The sequence below is a fragment of the Penicillium taxi genome (genome assembly GCF_028828555.1).
Source record: "Penicillium taxi strain IBT 34144 chromosome Unknown utg000006l_segment0_segment0, whole genome shotgun sequence".
Taxonomy (NCBI): Eukaryota; Fungi; Ascomycota; class Eurotiomycetes; order Eurotiales; family Aspergillaceae; genus Penicillium; species Penicillium taxi.
Window position 1 is genome coordinate 1,820,699 of NW_026643208.1, and position 15,897 is coordinate 1,836,595.

General features: G+C 49.2%; 7 protein-coding genes across 7 annotated transcripts; 2 read left to right on the plus strand and 5 right to left on the minus strand.

Moving 5' to 3' along the window:
* Positions 1 to 44: 44 nt before the first annotated feature.
* N7495_009785 (SKI complex subunit tetratricopeptide repeat protein SKI3) lies at positions 45 to 4,454 on the plus strand (the record flags this gene model as incomplete). The annotated part of the gene is made up of 3 exons (XM_057212436.1): positions 45 to 220; positions 278 to 481; positions 533 to 4,454. The coding sequence occupies 3 exons, from the start codon at positions 45 to 47 to the stop codon at positions 4,452 to 4,454; spliced, it is 4,302 nt and encodes a 1,433-aa protein (XP_057059299.1).
* Positions 4,455 to 5,056: 602 nt separating this feature from the next.
* On the minus strand, positions 5,057 to 5,310 carry N7495_009786 (uncharacterized protein; the record flags this gene model as incomplete). The annotated part of the gene is made up of 2 exons (XM_057212437.1): positions 5,057 to 5,229; positions 5,289 to 5,310. The coding sequence occupies 2 exons, from the start codon at positions 5,308 to 5,310 to the stop codon at positions 5,057 to 5,059; spliced, it is 195 nt and encodes a 64-aa protein (XP_057059300.1).
* Positions 5,311 to 6,004: 694 nt separating this feature from the next.
* N7495_009787 (oxysterol-binding protein related protein OSH3) lies at positions 6,005 to 8,861 on the minus strand (the record flags this gene model as incomplete). The annotated part of the gene is made up of 2 exons (XM_057212438.1): positions 6,005 to 8,767; positions 8,826 to 8,861. 2 exons carry the CDS (start codon positions 8,859 to 8,861, stop codon positions 6,005 to 6,007), a joined length of 2,799 nt encoding a protein of 932 aa, XP_057059301.1.
* An 851-nt stretch (positions 8,862 to 9,712) lies between these two features.
* Positions 9,713 to 11,304, minus strand: N7495_009788 (IFRD domain-containing protein; the record flags this gene model as incomplete). The annotated part of the gene is made up of 2 exons (XM_057212439.1): positions 9,713 to 10,943; positions 11,114 to 11,304. The coding sequence occupies 2 exons, from the start codon at positions 11,302 to 11,304 to the stop codon at positions 9,713 to 9,715; spliced, it is 1,422 nt and encodes a 473-aa protein (XP_057059302.1).
* Positions 11,305 to 11,802: 498 nt separating this feature from the next.
* Positions 11,803 to 13,037, minus strand: N7495_009789 (exosome non-catalytic core subunit RRP4; the record flags this gene model as incomplete). Its single annotated transcript, XM_057212440.1, has 2 exons — positions 11,803 to 12,739; positions 12,823 to 13,037. 2 exons carry the CDS (start codon positions 13,035 to 13,037, stop codon positions 11,803 to 11,805), a joined length of 1,152 nt encoding a protein of 383 aa, XP_057059303.1.
* Positions 13,038 to 13,384: 347 nt separating this feature from the next.
* On the minus strand, positions 13,385 to 14,477 carry N7495_009790 (uncharacterized protein; the record flags this gene model as incomplete). The annotated part of the gene is made up of 3 exons (XM_057212441.1): positions 13,385 to 14,174; positions 14,228 to 14,344; positions 14,395 to 14,477. The coding sequence occupies 3 exons, from the start codon at positions 14,475 to 14,477 to the stop codon at positions 13,385 to 13,387; spliced, it is 990 nt and encodes a 329-aa protein (XP_057059304.1).
* Positions 14,478 to 14,718: 241 nt separating this feature from the next.
* Positions 14,719 to 15,813, plus strand: N7495_009791 (putative RNA binding protein Rnp24; the record flags this gene model as incomplete). Its single annotated transcript, XM_057212442.1, has 1 exon — positions 14,719 to 15,813. The coding sequence occupies one exon, from the start codon at positions 14,719 to 14,721 to the stop codon at positions 15,811 to 15,813; it is 1,095 nt and encodes a 364-aa protein (XP_057059305.1).
* Between the last annotated feature and the right edge of the window lie 84 nt (positions 15,814 to 15,897).

A 15,897-nucleotide genomic window follows, 5' to 3' on the forward strand; every position in this document is an offset into this window, starting at 1 on the left:
TACAGGATACCTCGATAAGATAAGATAAGATACAAGACATAACAATGGTGCAGTACAACCTTCCCCCACTCTCTCCAGGATATTTCTACCAGCAATCGGCCATGACAACGTCCAAGGCAGCCTTGAAAGAGGTTCGGGAAACTTTGGAAGCTGGTAAATATGGTCCTGCAGCAGTCAGAGCTTTGGAACTGATTCAGAAGGACCCGAATAACTACTACTTGTACGTGGGATTACTGGATTCCTTTCATTCTTTGAGGCTGACATACTTCTCATACAGGAAAGTATTTTTTGGTGTCGCGAACGAGAAATTGAACCAACTTCAAGATGCGGAGACTGCTTTTAACCAAGCGACTAACCTCAACCCCAGTGATCCACTCGCTTGGCAAGGATTGATCACCTTGTATGACCGGTGGACCGGCGGTAAGAAACTGGACCAATTTCGACATGCCGTCCTCCAGCTCGGTCAGATATATCAGGAAAGGTATGTACTACTCAATTGCGGGCATCTCTCTTTAATAACACTTGGTTACAGAAACCTACCCGACCGCTGTCAAGATATCGTGAACAGATACACGAAGGCAGCCCAGAAGAGTGGCACCCCGCTCCAATACAAACAATCTCTTGAATTGCAGATCCCATCCTCCCCTTTGTACGAATTTCTTGAAGGCCGACTCCCGCGGCCCTCCCAGACCTACAGCCGTCTGGTCGATATAACCGAGGTGGAGGAGAAAGAGTGGATCAATCGCGAAATTGGTGAGCGCAGAACGCGACTCGGTGCTAAACTTGACGAGGTCACAATCGAAGTGAAAAAAGAAGCTTCCAAAAAATTTCAACTCGACCAGCTGTACAACGAGCTGATTAGCTGGTCGAACGACGATGTAGTCCGACGAGAATGTGAGGAGAAACTCCTGGTCCGCGCATACGAGGGACTCGCATTTTTCTCTGGAAAGCAGAAGGACAAGCAACGCCGAAATGTCGAAAAAGCTGCTAAGGATATGGTCATCATCAAGCACCCTTTCCAACTTGCCTGGGATATCTTTCTGGAGTGGCAGGACATTGAAGAGTATTCGCAATACGATGTGGGAGTCTTACGCCAATATATTGAATTCTTTGAGTCAGGAGATTCAGGTCTGGCTAAGATCCTCAAAGCGTTTCTTGCAAGTGGACTTTCTCCCTTCCCGCCAGATGAAAAGGCAGCCGACGATGATGAAGCCTCGGCGAAGGACCCCGAAAATTCTGAGAGTTCCGATGGTGATCCAGTCACTGCCGATGAACTATTGCTCCTGATGGTTGAGGGTTTCGAGAAGGCCCCTTCTTCTATCATTGCGCACCGGATTACAGCAGATTTCTACTTCTCAATTGATGAATATTCCACCGCTATCGAAACAGCTCGTAAGGGACAAGTCTGTACTTCCGCAGTCGTCAATTACACTGGGGGGCTTCTACAAAACCATGATGATGCTCTGTGCACCACGCTCGCCAACTCTCTGATTCATTATCAAGCACCTCGTTACCACCTTGAGGCCAAAAAACTCTTCGAGGACATTCTCAAGAGAAAACCATCTTCTACCACCTGCCTTCTAGGCGTCGGCTTGGTCTTGGAAATTGATGAGCAGTATGAAAATGCGGCAGATTTCTTTCAACGTGCCTGCGAACGTGATCCTTCCAATATCAAGATTCGCGGGGAACTGGCATGGTGCAATGCCAAGGCTGGAGATATGGAGGCCGGGCTTAAAGCCCTGCAAGACGTCCTCGCAAGGGTCATCGAGGAACAGCCTGACAACAAGCCGTTGAAATCTGAGCTTCTGTATCGCATTGGTCACTGTCAATGGGAGTTAGACCCATCCCCGGCTGTCCGAAAAGATCGCAAGGGTGCTTTTGCAAACTTCCTAGCCTCTATCACCGCCAACCTTAACTACGCCCCGGCATATACGAGCCTGGGTATCTACTACTCTGACTATAAGGGCGACAAAGTTAGAGCACGCAAGTGCTTCCACAAGGCTTTTGAGCTGTCCTCGTCGGAAATCGAAGCCGCGGAACGTCTTGCAAAAGGATTTGCGGACCTCAAAGAGTGGGAGATCGTAGAGGCTGTTGCCCAGCGAGTGATTGACTCTGGAAAGGTTCAGCCTTCACCTGGCTCGAAGCGTAAAGGGTTTAGCTGGCCATTTGCTGCCCTCGGAACAGTTCAAATCAACAAGCAGCAGTACGCCCAAAGTACTGTTTCGTTTCAAAACGCCCTTCGAGTCTCCGGTGATGATTATTATGCTTGGGTGGGTCTGGCTGAAAGCTACCATCATTCCGGTCGATACATCGCTGCGACCAAGGCTTTTGAGTATCTGCAGACCCTGGAATCTAAGCTCTCAAGTGAAGACCGTGAAAATGTCTGGTTTGTCCATTACATGCAGGCAAACGTGAAGAGAGAGCTTGGTGACTACACGGATGCTATCGACAACTACCGTGATATCCTGGCTACCCGCGCGGGTGATCTCGGCGTCTCGGTGACTCTTCTGCAAACTCTGGTAGAGAACTCGTGGAGATGTCTCCGCTCCGGATTGTTCAACGAAGCCGCAGAGCAGTCGATCAAAGCCCTCGAACTGTCCAGCAGTATCGTCGAGACTCGAGCTGACATTTCCAACATGTGGAAATCAGTCGGTGATGCCTGCGCCAACTTCTCCTACATTAAGAAAAAGACAGGGCTCCTCTCTTTCTCGAAGTGTAAGGCTCTCATCACTACTCAACTTGACCCCGTGGCACTTGATCTCCTGAGCGAGGTTGATGGAGTGGGTAACAGTTGGCTTTACGAAAATGAAGACTCCCATTCTTCTGATTTCTGTGTCTACATGTCTATCCTGGCTTACAAACGTGCAATTGATGCTTCCATCAATGATCCCTATTCCCAGGCTATTGGATGGTACAATCTTGGCTGGGCTGAGTATCGCGCCTATCGCCATAGTAGCAAGGGTAAGAAGCCTCGCAAGTTTCTCATGGCGGCGATGCGCTGTTTCAAACGAGCCATTGAGCTGGAAGCTGGCAATTCGGAGTTCTGGAACTCACTGGCTGTTGCTACCACTGAACTGAACCCGGAGGTGGCCCAGCATGCTTTTGTGAGAAGCTTGCATCTGAACGAGAAGAATGCACGAGCTTGGTGCAACCTCGGAACATTCTATCTCATTCACAAGGAAATTCAGCTGGCCAATGAAGCTTTTATGCGCGCCCAGTCGATTGATCCGGATTATCCCCAGGCCTGGATTGGCCAGGGATTCGTCGCACTCAACTATCTTGACACTGCGGAAGCCCGAAGTGTCTTTGAGCATGCGTACGAAATTTCCGGATCGACTGCTGTCCTTGCCAAGCGTCAGTACACGCTCTCGCTATTCGACCAGCTCCAGTCTGGTCCTGCGTCGCACGAGGTTTCCGAACTCATTCAGCCATTCTTTGCCCTTCATCAGCTCTGCATCCAGGATCCATCTGATTTGACCTTCACGCACCTTTCTGCCCTACTTGCAGAGAGAATGGGGGAGACTGCCGATGCCGAAGCTAGTCTGGAAGTTGTGTGTGCGGGTATGGAGGCTGAGTACGAGGAATCTGAGTCCGCAGCCTCGCTCGAGAAATACGCACAGGCAAATGCAGATATGGCTCGCGTGCTTCTGGCAAACTGTGAGTACGAAAAAGCTATCGAGAAGGCAGAGCTCGCGCTCTCCCTCTCCGGCGAGGAAGATGCGGGCCAGTTTGATGCTGAGACGTGCAGCAAGCTCCGTCTGTCCGCATGCCTGACTGCCGGCTTGGCATACTACTACACTAAGTCTATGGACAACGCTATTGACATGTTCCGTGATGCCATCCAGGATTCTAACCACGACCCGAATGCGGTTTGTCTCCTTGCCCAGGTTCTGTGGGCCAAGGGCGGCGAAGAAGAGCGCTCGGTTGCGCGCCAACAGCTTCTTGACTGTATCGAAGCCCATCCAGACCACGTCGGTGCTGTCACTCTCCTTGGAACAATTGCTCTCCTGGATAAGGATAAGGACGCGATTGATGCCGTGGGATCGGATCTGTACGGCATGATCACGAACGACAATCTTGATCTTCACTCCCGAGCCACAATTCTCAAGCTCTTGGCTGCGATCTCTATGATGGGCTTCACCGAGACTGACGAGATTTCCAACGAAACTCGTCTCATCGGAGAAGCTACAGCTGCTATCATGCTGTCTCCCGACAAGCCGCAGGGCTGGATGGAGCTGTCCGCGGTTTCGGGATCCTCGTATGCCGCAGAAATGGCCGTCAGCCGATCTCTGCGCTCTGTGCCACCTCACGGAAACCTAACTGCTGATGATCTCAGCAAGGCTTATGCACAAACTGGTATGACCGGTGATGCCTTTGTCTCTATTATGGTTGCGCCATGGTGCCGTGAGGGATGGGACGCGTTAACCGACTCCCTGGGTAATACTGCGGATTAGATGTCCTGAAAATGGTTACTGGGAAAGAGTCTAAAGGATCGAGAGAAACGGAGAATGAGAAAACCATTGTATGGATACTTTCATATGTACTTGTAGTCATGGCTTAGCTTTGATACTCATCCTCTTAATATGAATTCTCACGGTCTGAAATAATACAATCAGGCCCTCAAAAATATACCTGGCCAATGGCCTTTTCATCTTCCTGGCTTTGTTTGAGTGCATCCCTACACTCAACGTTTACCCCACAAATCAAGTGTCTTCGAGCTCTTACCAATCTACTGGGTGGTGATGCTTGAACTCATTTGTCTGTTTGAGATGCTGAAAATCGCACGGGATATGTCCTTTCGCAGAATCATTAGACTCGCACTAAAATCTACAGGAGCTAGAATGCAGAGTATATGCTGATTCGGATAGCTAGCGTGGCACGTATGAAGAGGGGAACTCCGAGATTCAAAGAACCCTAACCTAGTCATGTGACTCAGTCCAGCTTTTATAGGACCAACTAGACTATGAACAGGCAATATGAATAAAGACTTAATGCCTTGACCACCTTCGTTTACAAATCCTGTTCTTTCCTGGCAATTTTTCCATCTCAGAACGAATCATTTAGAATCTCTCTTATCTTCCTCATCACTAGCAACAAAGGTTCGAAGAATTTGCTTCCCCTCGGCAGCATCATCCTCCTCCCATGGCTTGAGTCCAAAAGACTGCATGAACCGGGTCCAGCCACCATAGGATTTGACAATGACCCTTTCGGCAGGGGAAAGGGGTGGCTCTTGTTGCCGTTAGTAAGTCTAAATCAATTTGATAATACTCGCTCATCGAGGAACTTACGAAGAGTGTCGGTAATAGGCATTTTTTTAAGTTCGCGTGGCTTAGAGGGTGAAGTGTTGTTGGAACTGAGCAGTGTTGTAATTTGGAAAGAGGTAAGCGAATTTAAGCAAGGGGATAGGCTAACTTCGCTTATGTATCTGTCGGGTGAGGCTAACGCCCACTTCTAACACCTATTACAGGAAACGCTTTACGCCCCTATGATATCTTGTGTCTCTGAAGTGGTTGTAAAATCTGATCTTTCATGCATGGTGAGGACTAGCTATTTATCCTAAAAGTTGCTCTTCTGTCTGAGACGAATGTGTTCCATCGTCTAAGACATAAGAGCCGGTAAAGACAGGACATCACAGTTATATGCATACTGTTCAAGGTTGTTGTTTGCGATGCACTTCGAACAGGGATTCGTGATGTGGTCTAAACCGGGGTATCGTTGTCCGATGTCCCAACAGTGAGGGAAGTAAAAGTGGAGTAAAAGAGAGCAGAGCAACACGCCTTTTTAGAATTTCAGATGAAATGGAGAGAATTCTAGGAGAGGTGTATGTGATCGATTCTTGTAACTCTAACTCTAGAAGCGCTTGGTATATGTATATTCTAGTCCTGGAGGCCACGATATTAAATACTAAAAAGAAGATTCAAGAAGATATATATATATGCAAAAAAAAAAAAAACGAAAAAAACACAAGACATTTTAACATTCAATTATATAGAGCAGATATGTATCAATCAGTCTCAAAAACCGGAATAACTCCAAGCCAGCTGCCACGAGCACGCTCATCCCAATATCCATCTTTACCACCCTTCAACCGCCAGGCAACTTCTCCATCCGAGTCATCATTCACAGGCGTGAACCAGCGCGGAACCCAGCTCTCACCCGCAGATTCATATGTACGTCTACGGGATCGCTGGGCTTCCTCAAGCTGGACCTTGATCTCTTCGGCACGGTCAAGATCACCTTCTTCCAGGGCACGCTGATCAGGTCGTAAACGGGAATCTGTGACTGGGAGGTGGTTTTCTTCAATTGAGGTGACTTCGTTCAGGGAGGCAGCGAAGGATGTCAGACCGTAGTGTTTTGGTGCATTGGGCACTAGGTCCCCTGCTTTCCAGATTGTTTGGCCGGTTGGCGAGCCGTCACGGGTTATGGTTAGGGAGGTTGGCCAGGAACCAGTCATACCAAGTGGGAGGGGTTTGTTGTGAGTGTCTATGGCGCGAATAGAGACCTCCTCACTGCGGCCGGAGAACATGCCGCCAGCTTTGAAGCTGGACACTGTGCGCTGGCCGGTGGACTCGTTTTGGACTGTTAGCTCACCGACTGGCTCAACGTACTTCTCGCCGGCGATGATGTTGCGCAGGAACGAGGTAGCAGGTACCCAGCTGAAGCGTTCACCGGTAGAATGGAGAACGACTCGAACACGACCGTCGGTTATAATCTCGGCGGACTTGCCCCAGAATTTTTGGCTGGGCATGGGGGACTGCGAAAGACTCCATTCACGGCTGTCTGCTTGGTATGCGAGCTGGACGGGGCGGTGGGAGACCTTTTCGGCAATGAAGCGGAATCCTAGGTCTTCTCTAACGAGCTCGTAGGTTTCGCCCAGCATGGGGTTGAAGGGTTTACGAATGGAGCGTTCGCGGACCCGGCTGCTAGACAGTGAGGATAGAGCAAATGCAGTGACATACATCAGTCGCTCAACTTGATCAGACGTTTGAACAGCTTTATCCAGTAGCGTTGAGTACTCCATAATCTCCGCACCACGCTGAAGCAATGATAGAGGCTCGTTCGCGGAAACAGGCATGGATATTTGGGAGAGATCCTTGCCAACGTTCTTACGCAAGAAGCCAATGAGACTAGGGGGTAAGACGGTTGGGGCAGTGATGTTTTCACGGCGACGCACACGATCCAAGGGCAGCGGAGAAAGGGACTTTGGACGAGCAGGGAAGAGAGGCGAGGCATCACTACTATCATGCGGAACTTCAGCCTCTTCCTCACTGTCTGAGGGTGCGTCGTCTACCTCCTCGTTCGCAGTGACTGCACCATCATCGCCGTCGTCCTGAAGTGTGAGAAGCTGAGATCTGTCACCATCAACGGCATCAAAGAATTCCTCTGACATGTCCGAATCCATACTGCGACGAGAAACAATGGTAGCCCGTTGCGGATTTGCCTGCGCTTGTCGTCTCTCCCTACTCTGCGCAATGAGGGCAGAAAATTCGGAGACAGTATTGTCAAGATCGCGTAGCACTGCCATCAAATCGTCATGTACGTGGTCCGCACCGTCAGTATTGCTCGCAATACTAGCGGGCCTGCCGCTGCCATTCTTGGGGACTACCAGCTGAGAAGAACTAGAGTTAGTTGGTTTGACACTCGTGTTAGAGGCCCCACTGGCTTTGCGTTTCCAGAAAGGTCTCCTGGGATCTCCAGCCTCATCGCTGCCAGGTTGGTGAGGACTAGGGGACCGGCCACGACCGCGTTCCCGTGCAAGGGGCGTCGGGACCGGAGACGTATAATATTTTGGATCAGTGTCTTTAGCTAGCCGAAGCACCGCATCGCGTGTCGCAGACAGTTTGCTAACAAGGCTCTCAACACGCGTCCATTCCTGTTCCTCGGCAGGTGAGGGAGCATGCGCGGGGCCCGTTAGACTTAGCTCCGGGGCACCACCAGCGACAGCTAAGCTTGACTTTTCCTTGGAATTCTGGGTGGAAGCCTTCTCCAGAGCGCGTCTCCACGCTTCAAAATCATTGTCATTGATCGCGCGCAAGTGCCAGATCTCAGTGCCAGAGTCGATGGAGATCTCGCGCGATGTGTCGTTGGTAGCCACCGCTGCTAGCGAGAGTGGAATTGCACCCCGCAGTGCGGGCGAGTTTGGATCATGATAATACGAGAGAGTGGATGTGTTATAATCAAGAGCGAAGTACCGGCGTGCCCAGCCCTGATGCCGTTTGCGCCGGCGCTTCTGCAGCAATCCGGTGTGCACGACTGACGGGTTCGGCAGGTCCGCCTGTTGAGCGTTAGGAATAGAGCGGCTATTCCCGCGTCGCCTGTTACGTGGCTGGGGAAGGGATTCTGTCGACCCCAGGGGTGGCTGTCCGATCGGATAAGTAAGGATTACGGCGGTAACCGTCTTAGAGACCTGCTTTGAGAAGGTATTGTCAAAGACCAGCGCATAGTTACCAGCCTCGCTAGCCGTCACATCGTATGTCCCTTTCGTGATCCTATCAGCCTCACACTTTCCAGTCCACTTGATTGACTTGAGGCCAATTGCTGTAAGCTTCTCGACGACCGTGGACTGCGCGTTGCGGGACCCCGTGGTCGCGGGCAGGTTCTCGTTAGAATCATTGCTTTGAGAATCGGAGGCAGGCAGTTGGGAGGCCAGTCCATTTGAGCCACCTGGGTGCTTGAATAGGCCGAAGTTAATCGATTTCTTGTGTGGCTGGATCGTCCATGAGATGGTGTAGCCGGCACTGACGTTGATCCAGCGAACAAAGTAGGACTGTAGAAATGATGTCATTATCTTGAATTACTCACACGCTTCCAATCCCAAGGCTTACCCTGCTATTGATCTCTAGATCCTCCATTGCTGCCATGGTTGCTGAGCCTGAGCAGCAGTGTGTAAGGAATACGACAGCCGTCGCAGTCCGATGTTTGGGGTTTCTTGCGGAGGAGGCGGGGGTAATGCTGACGACCCACCTGATAACATTCGACACAGCTCTGGGCACTTGGCAGAACTTGAGAGGTCACTAGGAAATAAGATCATTAAGATGGTCCATGAATCTAAGATGAATGTGATCAGCAGAGAAATGCGAAAGTGAATGATCAAATGACCCGCTGATTTCACACGAGGGAAAGATATTCATGTACGTAGACATCAGCTTGATTCAAATTATTTCATGATCTTAATTCATATTAGGCCCAGAATCAATATTCAGATATAAATATAGGTTTATAAATGGGCAACCTATGTACTTTTAAACATCCATTATTCCACCAGTTCGACTACATAAGTATTTAGGCAGGTATAAGCACTAGGGGTTCGCAAGGCTCTAGGGTTTGCTTATTACCACATGATATGCTGTACATGGTAATGCTGATACCTGTTCAGCGTGCTGGCTGGATGGTTGAGCTTTGGGCGTCAAACCGGGTCAGCACAGCTGGCACGAAGATTTATAGATACGACCTAGAAATGACCTCTAGCTCTACTCCATGCAGAAGGAAGTATTTATCACCCCAAGGCTGATACCATAATAGTCATATCCATGCTCGTTTCTGTAACTAGTAGTTGAAGGGTCGCGAAAAAGCAGAGGAAAGAAAAACCAAAGAGTCAAACGAAACCATAATCCTCGTGATGAAAGAGAGAGAGAGAGAGAGAGAGAGAGAGAAAATAGAGACAAGGATCCAAAACAAAACATAACATCGTGAATCTGACAGAGTGCGCCATTTAGTCCGAGTCCGAGTCTTGCGCAGTCCAACGACGCGAGTTGCGCATCTTAGCCGCCTTCTTTGCGCTTGGGCGATTACCCGAGAAAGATGATGCCTCTGACATACGCACCATCACAGGCAGATTATCGAGGACAGAACGATTGCCTTGGAAATAGTGCTCGACAAATCCACCCTGCAGGGTACGGCGCAGAGAGTTCAGACGCACCAACTTCCACCAACGATCAATGCTCATGACACCATGCTGGCCGATCTTGACGGTGAGTGTGCTGCCGTAGTGGCGGTTGGTATCTTGGTCGATAGCCATGTTGTAGCGAGGTCCGCGACGCGGGTTCTCGACAGTTGTCAGGATAGACGCAAAGTTGCTGTGGAGGGACTTTTTGTCCTTCTTGCTGATGCGCTTACCGTGCACAGTGGCCAGAGACTGCAGCTGACGCTCCATCTCATACGTGTTGTGGTAAACTTCGTAACGTTTAATAAGCTTAGGTCCAGTTGGATCCTCGTTGACATGATCTTCATTGTCCTCGGAATCGCTCTCATCCTCTTCCTGAGGGGTGTAGCTTTTCTCGTAAAGCAGGGCAATGTTTTCACCGGCAGCGATCTGCACTCCGGAGTCACTGCTGTCTAGTTGATCCAGGAAGACTTGAGCTGCCTCATCACTTTCGCCCTCAAGGTCTTCAATATCAGTGGCAAGGAATCCCCAGATTTGCAGTGCGGCAGTCACGCTCACAGGGTCGTCAGCAGCGTCGATAGACTGGCCGTCTGAGGCAATAATATCCAAAAGGAACGTCATTTGGTCAAGAATGCCCTCCTCGCCGGCACCACCGAAAATGGTGCATGCGCCCAGGCTCTGGATTGCAGCTGCTTTGACTGCATTTGAAGCATTATCCCGGATGGTTCGTGTCAAGAGCGGCTCCGCATTCTCGAAGACCTTGCTGTCACTCGAGGTGATAACAAGCAGCTCAATGGCACGCAGAGCCAAGGTGACTTCACGAGTGCTAGAGTCGGATTGAATACTCTTAGCAAATGCGACAAGAAGGTCGGAAACAAAAGGGCGAATCTCTTCCTCGGCATAATGATATTTAGTCAGACGACCGAACGCCGCCAAAGCTTGTTCGCGGCCTTGCACGCTACTGCGCTTCCGGTCAAGGATCTCATGGATGATGTCGATGAGCTCCTGGGCCCAGTCTGCATTATCCTGTTCGGGATTCTCATCGTCAAAAGATCCGATGCTGTAAAAGACCTGTCAGTATATAGTCCAACTCTAACAAAAAGTATTTTATTAATGGCGGTGACATCATCCCGCCACAAGCGGGACCGCATCTAACTTGGAAATGCAAAATAGGAAATAACGAGATAGCAAGAAAATGAAGAGGGCAAAATATAAGAAAGCGAGTCGTACCTCATGGCTGTATCATCCGACAGAAAGCCCGCATCTTCCTCATCAGACGGATTGCGGCTTGCGTTTTGCGAAGACTTGGGGGAGTTGGTAACCGATCCTGCGCGAGAGGCGGCGCGAGAGGCATCACGGGAGGCTGCCTTGCGAGAGACTGTCTTGCCGCTCTCAAAGATCTGACGACGCAGGTCAGGCATTTTGAAGTAGTAAAGAGGAGATATTTGAGCTCGGAAGTAAAAAGTAGTGGGATAGGGTCTATCCTAAAGGAATGGAGCTATCGTAAAGAGAAATCTCGAGATTGAGAAGGTAAAAATGTACATCATTTATCAAGAAAATCATATGGAATCGGGGTCAACCAAAAGAGGAATAAGAAAAAAAAGTCGAAGTGGAAGTAAGTCTGAATCAGGGCTGGTTCTCAGGGCCTCACCGCCTTTAGACCGCCTTATATCGCCGAATGAACCGTGGTCATCATATGAGTATTCATTGGTGCTCAGGTGACCACTGAATACTGAAAGTACAAAGTTTCTGATGATTCTTCTATGCTTTTGTTTTTTTTTTTCATTTTTTTTTTCATTTTTTTTTTTTTTCAAATTATATCCATATTAACTATGGCCATGAAGTAGCTTTGATAGTTATCATTATGATCCGATTTTCTTTTTTCTTTTTTTTGGCGAGATTTATCGCCTATCGTGCATCTATTCCTTAGGCTGCTTCCGTTGCATCTCAGGTAGCAACTCAAGAATTCGCTGGCTCTTTGCTCCTTCGAGATATGTCCGACCCTCGCGCGACTCATCCTCGTCTTCGTCGTCGCTCAACTCCAAGTCCACCTCCAAACTGGCCTCGTAAGCTCCCTGCACAGTTTCCTGTTCCACCCGTATGCCGTTTCGGAAAAGGACCTGAATGCATTGTACAAGTCGAGAAATTTCTCGTCGAGTCTGCGGCGTAATCTCATCGTTCTGGCTAGAATAGATGGAGCTAGATACCATCTCCTCCATGCGCGTAATAGACACGCTGTCCGTAGTTGACGGCGCAGCTGCTCCATTGGCGGGCTGGTAGATGAAGATATATCCATTCACGCCGAGAATAATGCAAACATCACCACCACCATTAGAAGTGTTAATTGTGAGCCACTGTCGCCGAGACCGCACAACACCGCCGGTTACTTTGGCTGAACCGGACTGTCCTTTCTTATTACAGCTAGGCTTGCCGCTGCCTCCAGTCCCGGTCACAGCGAGAAAAACACCATTCCGAAGCTTTCCATACTTGAGAGATCGAGTATGGAGCGTTGCTGAGCCATCCTGATTCACACCCTGTACTTCAGCCATCACAAGATCTCCCTCACTAAAGAAATTTCGAATCTGAAGTTCATCCGAGCTAGTTCGCCGACGCAGAATACCACCCGGTAGGTTAATCGAAGAGAGAGGAAGATTTGCTAGTAGCGGAGCGGCAACATCGACCTTCCACCGCCGCGCCTGCACCTCGACAATGCGACCCACAACTAGATCACCGATCTCGGGTTGGTAGCGGGCGCGCAACGGGGTGACTGAGAGTAGTTTGTTCGTTGCCTGGACAGTACCTGCGACAGTGGCGATAATGGTAGTGGAGAGGGGATTTGAGAATGTGCCGTGACCTCTAGATACTTTGTTAATAGCTGATTTTGTTAACTTGCGCCCCGCGCTCTCGTTGTGCGGTCCTTTGGAACTTGGGTTGTATACCTCATCCATTGAGGATCGTCCGCTACAAGTCCACCCGGAGTCACAAATCGCTCCTCAAATCCGTTCTCCCCTAGGCGGGCCCGCTTGTGTGGTCGTGAGACGCTGTCGCCGTCCATTTCGACGTCGGAGTCCGATACATTTGACATGGATTCATCAGAATCAGACTGGTATGGACCAAGGTCCTCAATCGTTGGTGGTAGAATTGTAATAGCCATAATTTATGAAGTTTGACTGATCGGTTAAGATGTCAAAGCGATCAAGCAAGAAGCTCAAATATCGAAGCACCGAGACTTTCTTTTATCACGTGATTATCCACAGTTCCATTTGTAGGGACATCTGTGTCCGACATTTTGACTACTTCGTTACTATCGACTGGTACATTAATTTAGTGGTTTATCTAGAATTTCTCGTAGAGATCTTACTATTAAATCTAGAAACTTGAAGAAAATTGTATTGAGGTTTGCAATATTCAGGTTCCTTACCTCGAGCGCAAAAACCAGTCCAACGCCTAAGTAATACATAGTTGAAAGTGAAGCAAAGTATTAGATCATACTCCGACCCGTCAGGTCTTCTTGACGTTTCGATTGGAAGGAGGCGTCGCATCATCTTTCTTCTTTTTGGATCTGTTATTACCACCCTTTGGTCTGTATCCAGTATCTTCATCACGCTTACGCTTGTTCTTGGGTGTTGGCTCCACGTCCATTCCATCTTCGTCAACCTCCTCCTCTTTCTTCTGTACTGGTGCTCGTTTGGATCGACTGTTCGACGGTCTTGATGCAGACTTATCGGAGGCCGCCTCGTGATCCTGCATGCTTTGAGGTTGATTACGACGCAACCAGTTGGCAACTGACGCCGGGTTCCGAGCCGAAGCTTCCTTTTCGCGCTCAGCAAATGTAGGAGGATCAGGAATCCGCGCGAGTTGTATGGCTGCTGCCTCATCGCCCAGCTTAGCATCCAAGGCCAAGTAGTACTCTGTCTCATGCTCCGGAGTAAAGTATCCCAGTGTCCGCTCAACTCCAGTGGGCAATTTCTCTTGTTCCAGCGAGCTCCCGGGGGTATGTGACAGTTTAGCTAGAGTGCTATACTGCTGGGCTGGGAGAAATGCTTTGTTCCGTTTGATGCTGTCTTCAACCTGGCGGTAGGCATTCGTTGGGAAGCTGCCATTGGCCAGCCTAGCTTTGGCCTCTTTCAACGCGCTTCGGGCGAGCGTTTCATCATTTATAAGAGATGCAATACCAGAGTTTTCGCCCGGCGGCAAAAAGGAGGTGTCGTCTGGCATGGCCAAATCGTAACGGAGAGTGGGAGACACATGAAGACTGTCATTGAATTCAAGAAGCACCTCAAGAAGTTGACTATTCTGGCAGTTAGATATATCGATTCAAGGGAGACTCGGTGTACGTCATACTCATTCTGTTCTTGAATGCGCTTGGAAAGGTCCTCGATACGTAGCTCCTCGCGGATCAGACTCTCATTCTCTCTAATTCCTAATTCGAATTTGACCTTCATCTTTGCATATTTCTTCCTGTATCACCATTAGCTCAAATTGCATTAACCTTTTCGAGGACGACATACTTGAAAGACCGCACCGACTGCTTCATAGGAGGAGCGTCTGGCAAGTTCATTGCCAATTCGACATCTTGCTTTTCATGCGCCATAATGAAGGCTGACAGTGTTGGTAGATGTTGGCGGAAAGGAAGGAGAACGGCTCTTGAAAGATGGAGGTGGAAGGGCTCCGCGCCAAGCAATAGGAACTGCGTGAATGGAAGTTCTGGTCGGCCGTAAAAAAATTATTATCGTAGATTAAATCTAGAGAAAAAACGATACACTTGGAACTTTTCGTTTCAACCAATTTTTGCAGAAATTAATTTTTATCGAGCCTATAGATAAGCCTACATCATGACTGAAGTCGTTGAAGGTATTCAAAAGAAGCGAAAGCTTCAGGACGGCCCCGAACTCGAGATTGATATTGCTGCCCCCGAACCACAATCCAAGAAAGCTCTACGCAAAGCGAAAAAAACCAAGACTGAGGCTCCTGCTGCTGATTTTGAAGAGGCACCGACTCCAAAGGCCAAATCTAAGGACATTTCCGAAAAAGACAAGCGCTCCAACTACGGAATCTGGATCGGCAACTTGGCTTTCTCCACAACCAAGGACGATCTACGCCGATTTTTTACCAATGATGGCTCTATTGCCGATGACACTATCACTCGCATCAATCTCCCCAAGGGCGGAGAGCGATTTGGAAAGATCCAGAACAAAGGTTTCGCCTACGTGGATTTCACTACCGACAAGGCCCTGCAAGAAGCATTAGGCTTCAGTGAGCAACTCCTCACTGGTCGCCGGGTATTAATCAAGAATGCAAACAGCTACGCCGGTCGACCTGAGAAAACTCAAGAACAGCTGAATGCAAGCGCCGCCGCTGCTAATTCCGGCAATCCTCCTTCCCGTCGTATCTTCGTCGGTAATCTGGGATTCGATGTCACCAAAGAAGCCATTGAAGAGAATTTCGGCAAATGCGGTGCGATAACAAACGTGCATATGGCAACTTTCCAGGATACAGGAAAATGTAAGGGATATGGATGGGTGGAGTTTGAGGACATTGCTTCTGCGGAAGCAGCGGTGAGAGGCTATGTGATGGTTGCCGAAGACGAGGAAGAGGAAGAGGAGGAGTCCAGTGATAGCTCAGACCCTGAGACTGAGAAGAAGCCTAAGAAGAAGTTCAAGAAAATCCCGAAGCAAAAAGTTTGGGTCAACATGCTTCTGGGCCGCCGTATGCGCATGGAATTTGCAGAGGATGCGGGCACCCGCTACAAGAAACGCTTCGGCAAAGACAGCGAGAGCAGAAAGGACGAGGATGGCTCAGAGGAGCGTCCCCGAGCCAGGAAGCCTAGGCAACCGGTTATCGATGAGTCACGGTATTCTAAAGAAACCGTGCATCGACTTAGCGGTGCAATTGTTGAAGCAACTGGCAAAAAGACCACCTTTAACTAAATCCATGCAGTGTTGACATCTCTGTTCTCACAATGTGGTTAGTCTAATTCGATTTGTTGGGCCGACAAATAACTGGTCCAATGG